Raw genomic sequence first — 5778 nt, 5'->3', positions numbered from 1 at the left:
CTTGTTAAAAATCTTAATTCACACTTATCACAAGAGAAGGGTTTGTCACCAGTATGTGTTCTCATGTGGATCTTGAGTGACTCCATAAAGCGGCCTCTATATGGACATATCTGACACTGAAATGGCAATTCATAGTTGTGCAACTGTAGATGCCTCACTAAGTTATCCTTTCGGTATAATTTACCACAAATGTCACACACAAGATGTGATGCTGACTGATGCCTTTCCAAATGCTTCTTATACAACTGTGCTGTTAGTAAACCAAAGCAAATAGGACATTGAATACGAACATTCTTATGAGCCTTGGAGTTTTTATGTGCGACTAATTCATCCCATGATTGAAATTGTAACTTACATAGTTTACAATTGTATGATTTTAGACTAGGCTCGTAATTATAGAGAGTGCTGTCGTCTGCGTCATTTACAGTGTCAAAATCTGAGTATTCCTGAGCTGAACTAAGTCGAAGTAGTTTGTCTGTATCCTGCGCAGATTTCCTGAATAAAACGGCATTTTGTAAGAAAGTGTGACAAGTGGTACATACATGTTTTGGATATTCATCATCTTCATTTATTTCTATTCCACCAAACGTTCGCATTGCTTCCGAAATATCAAATGTATTGTTGTGATTAAAGATCGCGATGTTACCTTCATTCAGACATATCCTGCACTTATTCTTTACATCATCAATAACTTGTTCCAGTTCATAATTTACTGGTTTGTCTAATTGCTTTTGCTTTCTACGCATACGTCTCTTTTGTAAAAACTTCTTCATGAAATATGATGAAGACATTCTTTTTAAAAACTTGTTTATGTTTACCACCGATCAATCGCAATCAATCAAATCAACTTTATCTGACAATCAGCTGATTATAAAAAAGAGACGTCAGTTAACTGTCATCTCCAAAATATAAATAATAGTGATGTTACGTACTTAATCTACTTAGTACTCAGAATAAAATAACGAAATCATGTTCAGTTCATTTTAGTGAGCGAATTTAATCAAATAACAGTCTGGTTTTAAAGTTTTGTAATTACAAATTTAGCTCCAAGTCGTACCGATTAATAAATTATCATACATAAAATTGGCATTGTAATACCTAAATAAAGAAGTGTGTTCAATCTTCTTATACCTGAAGGCTGTACCAATTTGGATAACATTTTACAGAATTATAGATTTTAAGTGAAACACAATATTTATACTACCGATCGCGGGTGGAATCGTGGACAGAAGTCTGTATGATTTTAAATGAATTTTATGAACTACTGATAGTTTGATTTAATTACACTAAAATAAGACATTACTGTAATATCTCATCTAATTTATTAAATGGTTCACTCAGTAAAAATTGTTATACATATAGTAACTAAATAAGATAATAATACTTATTACGTAGAAGATACATATTACAATTAACTTTACAAAGCTATATAGTAAAGGAGAGGCAGGTTGAAAATGAATTAACTTTAAAATAATTATCTCTGCTTCCAACAGTAATAAAACTTTTCATGTTTGAGTTTTCTCAACCAGTTCTCAATAGTATGTATGCATAGTCTCCAACTAGCATTTAGCAAGCATGAACTGAAGACATATTTATATATTTGCATATTTCCATTATTCAGTATTTATTTTTTCATTGCTGATCTTCACTTCTATGTTCAGCTTCTAAGTAAGCAGGCATTCTTCCAAATAATAACTTTTCCCTCTTATGTACATGTCTTTGGTGCTTCATCATAGCATTTCTGTAGCCGAATGCTTTGCCACATAAATTACAAACATGGTTCTTTATACCCAAATGGTCCGCTTCAAAATGTCTTTTTAACATTAGTCTTGAATGAAAGCCTTTATTACAAGCCTGACATTTAAATTGAGGGTCTTTATGTTTGTGCATATGGCTGTTCAAGTTACTTTTAAATAAGAATCTAGCAGGACATTCTGTGCACATGTAACGGTAGTCTCCAGTATGTGTTCTCATGTGAGTCTTCAAAAGCTCTGAATATCTTGCCTTGTATGGACAGAACTGGCATTTGAATTGGAAATCATTCCGATGTCTCAAACTGTGGTTGTGATATGCACATCTTAGTCTAAAAGACTTGCCACAGACATCACAAACATACTTTTGATGATCAGGATCATGCATTGTCATGTGCTCTTTATAATAGGATTTGTTGATGACTTTGTTACAAATGTTACATGTTACCTTTGAAGCATACTTTACTTTAACTTTTTTCTCTTTTTTAATCTCAGAATTCTCTTCACTCGTCCATTCTTCTACATGTTTATCATAAAAACTGCTGTCGCTAAAATCTTGATCATACATTGATTCTTGTTTAACGGGTTTTTTAAGAAATTCGTCGGATTGTTGGACGACTTTCCGAAATTGTGTAATATTTCTTATGAATTCGTGGCATACATCGCATAAATGCTTTGGAAATTCATCGTTTTCGTCAATCTGTACATTGCCTACTGCCTGAATAGTTTCCAAAATAAACACTGTTTCGTCATTCCCATAAATCGGAAAAGAACCTTCTTGTAAACATACTCTACATCGAGTATTCAAATCGTCTTTATTGTTTATAAAAACATTTGTATTTAAATTTTTATAATAGTCATCAGTTCGCACTCTCGTTGCACATTTGGATTTTTTCATCAAATAATATAACGCCAGCATATTGAGTTATGAGTTAACTGTCGTTTCGGATTAATTCGTGTTTTCTACTATAATTGGTCGTAATTTAATAATAATAAATAATATAAATCCTCGGTAGTTTTCGCAAAAACAAATCGTTAGCGCATTTCGGTTTATTTACAACTGTTCGATAGCTAAACTGACAAGTAGTGACAATGATGTTTACCATCTGTCACTATGACATGAGATAAACTAAGGGAGTTATGAATAGGTACAAGAGGTTTTAGAAACTGTACAGAACTTATATAACTAAATATTTACATTAAATTATTAAAATTAAAACTATATATACACATTGGCGAAAAAAAAAAACAAATATATAAAAAAAAATTAAGAATATATTAGTTATGAATAGGGTCGTATTAATCGTTTTAGTCGATTACATACAATAAAACATGATGATCTAGGTGTATGCAAGAGATAGAATGAAAAGTTGCTATCGTTCCTACGTCTCCTTTACTCGCAATCTCCTATTTTTGTATGTGAACCATGCTATAAACTCGTATTGTAATGATACCAATCAGCTCTACCCTCTTATAATAAAGAAACTAGTACATAATAATAGTGAAATAAAAAACAATAATTTAAAATGAACTATTATAATTTTATTATTATGATTTAAATGACTATAGTCAATAAGAATATACATGAATAACACAACAATTACCTAAAGCACTGTAACAATATCAGCAAATAATGTGTACAAGTTGCAAGAGTTTAAATTCATTCATTAGCAAATCAATTTCTAAAAACTTTAGATAAGTTATTCTTCTTCAGTAGCAGCTTGTTTTAAATAGGATGGCATACGGCCTACTCTATCCATTATCTTTTCCCGCTTGTGGACTCTGCGTTGGTGCCCCAACAGATTGTCTCGATGGCCAAATCCTTTATCACATATATCGCAAGTATAGTTCTTCAATGCCAAATGAACTGTTCTAATGTGTCTGTCAATATCCCGTTTGTTGTAGAATCCTTTACCACATGTATCGCATTTGAATTTATAAGAACCTGCATGTCTGTGCATATGCTTTGTTAAGTTGCTCTTGGTAATGAAACGGGCAGAACACTCAGTACATTTATAATTGTAATCACCAGTGTGAGTTCGTACATGGATTTTAAGTAAGCCAAGATGTAAGCCACGGTAGGAACAAAATTGGCACTTATATTTTAGCTCACTGCCATGTGTTAAAGTGTGAGTTTTAAATGCAGATGGATGTTTGAATACCCTCCCACATTTATCGCAGATGTAACGGCGGGTAGATCCACCGTGTTTAGCTAAGTGGTCTTTATAAATTTTCTTGTCTATCATTTTGTCACATATTGGACATTTCAAATAGGTCTGTATTTGTGGCTCCGGGACTTCAGGTTCTTTGTCTTTATTTGTTTTATGTTTTTCATGTTTACGTCTCATGTGATCATTGTAATAATTCACACTGAGTGATTTATGACAAACGGGACATTCTTTAAATCTCTCTGCTTGGTCATTAGCATCTCCATGCTTCTTCATATGGTATTTAAGATATGATTTGTTTATTTTTTTACCACAAACTTCACAGTCCACTTTAGGATATCTTTTTTCATGTCTCATTTTATATTTCTCTCTATGTGCCTTGACATGTTCCTTGTAATCAGATTTGTCCACAATTTTATGACAAATTTCACATTTAGTTTGGTGTGCAAGTATCTTTGCATGATTTTCTTTCTTGTGCTTTTCAAGTTCACTTGCTGTTTCAAATTTGATGTCACATTTGATACAACTAAATACAGTTTTAAGAGGTTTGTCTTTATCAGACACAATGATCATAACCATTTCATTGTCTACTTCATCATTCTCTTGTTTCACACTTGCTTCTTCATCTAATACTTCCATTTTGAATTCATTTTCATCCACAGTTGTGTTTCTTTCCAAATTTACAAAATTTTTGGTATCATATAGTTCATCAGTATCTACATTATCTACCCAATTGAATTCTAGTTCTGAAGAATTATCATATTCCAAATACTCTCTCTTAATAAAGGATTCATCATCCGTGTCTGGCTGATAAGTATTTGCTTTTCTATGCTCGGACGTGGTTGCCGCGTCGTCGGAATAATCTCCTTGTCTTAAAAACTCATCAGACTTTTGAGCTTTCTTTCTGAGTAATATGGCTGCTTTCAGCAAGGATTCGCACTCTTTGCATAAATTCTGTGGCAGGTTGTCATCATCGCTCATGTATATACCTGCGCACTCCATTACATGGCGAGATATATCTTTTTTTCCATAAATGGGTATATTGCCGTCTTGTAAACACACCCTGCATTTTCCCGGCAAAGCTTTATCTACAATATCAGACAAAACCGACCTTCGTTTTTGCCTTTGCTTACGACTAGACATTTTGATGGATTTCACGTGCTAGTAGTATAATGATTTATCTTATTAACTTATAGAAATCGAAGAATGATAGCTAATATAATCATAAATTAATACGATACGAGCAAAACTACGAAACATCGGCTTGATGTAGATATTTTGACATTTGATAAAACTGACGTTTAGTTTGATGGATGCAACTTCCACAATGACCATAATTTTATCATAGACTATTAGTCACTAGTGACGTGACTTTTGCGATGTTGAATTGATCAGTTGGTACAATTGGTAGGTTCCTGTGGGTTTGTAGGCAGTAAACAATGTAAACATGTTAGAAATATGAGTTACCTAAATTGTAGCTCGTAGCAATATACTAGGAATATGAAACTCGTTTCTTCTTTCTAATTCTTTATTGCTTACTGATATCACTACATGATTAAACAGGTATCTTTGCGATGCCAAGTATTGTTTTTTGGTGTAGTCGGAATGTTACCCGCTATCCGTAGATTATAGGAGCAGATAGCATTCTTTTAGCTTAATATTGAGTTTTCGATGGTTCCCGAAATATACAGAAAATATGTTTTTAATATTCATCCGAAGTATCTCTCCATTTCCCCTATTTTTTTCAGTATTATGCACCTTATTAATTGGAACACTAAACGTTATTCTCTACAAGGACCAAACCTTTTTTAAGGGGTAGAAGCTTAAACAAGAGTGTTTATTTAAAATAAAAGAAAACA

General features: G+C 32.7%; 2 protein-coding genes across 2 annotated transcripts; both read right to left on the bottom strand.

The window, feature by feature from the left end:
- Nucleotides 1-1311: 1311 nt before the first annotated feature.
- Nucleotides 1312-2836, bottom strand: LOC142983515 (uncharacterized). Its single transcript, XM_076130441.1, has one exon. It carries the CDS (start codon nucleotides 2668-2670, stop codon nucleotides 1633-1635), a length of 1038 nt encoding a protein of 345 aa, XP_075986556.1. The 5' UTR covers nucleotides 2671-2836; the 3' UTR covers nucleotides 1312-1632.
- Nucleotides 2837-3271: 435 nt separating this feature from the next.
- On the bottom strand, nucleotides 3272-5233 carry LOC142983682 (uncharacterized). Its single transcript, XM_076130673.1, has one exon. The coding sequence runs from the start codon at nucleotides 5060-5062 to the stop codon at nucleotides 3452-3454; it is 1611 nt and encodes a 536-aa protein (XP_075986788.1). The 5' UTR covers nucleotides 5063-5233; the 3' UTR covers nucleotides 3272-3451.
- Nucleotides 5234-5778: the final 545 nt, after the last annotated feature.

Source organism: Anticarsia gemmatalis, chromosome 24 (assembly GCF_050436995.1).
Source record: "Anticarsia gemmatalis isolate Benzon Research Colony breed Stoneville strain chromosome 24, ilAntGemm2 primary, whole genome shotgun sequence".
Taxonomy (NCBI): domain Eukaryota; kingdom Metazoa; phylum Arthropoda; class Insecta; order Lepidoptera; family Erebidae; genus Anticarsia; species Anticarsia gemmatalis.
Note: the sequence above shows the minus strand (reverse complement) of the source record. Positions and strands in the feature narration are given on the sequence as shown.

What these genes read in the sequence shown, in the direction of transcription:
- LOC142983682 (XM_076130673.1), bottom strand. Translation starts at nt 5,062, where the DNA reads ATGTCTAGTCGTAAGCAAAGGCAAAAACGAAGGTCGGTTTTGTCTGAT.
- LOC142983515 (XM_076130441.1), bottom strand. Translation starts at nt 2,670, where the DNA reads ATGCTGGCGTTATATTATTTGATGAAAAAATCCAAATGTGCAACGAGA.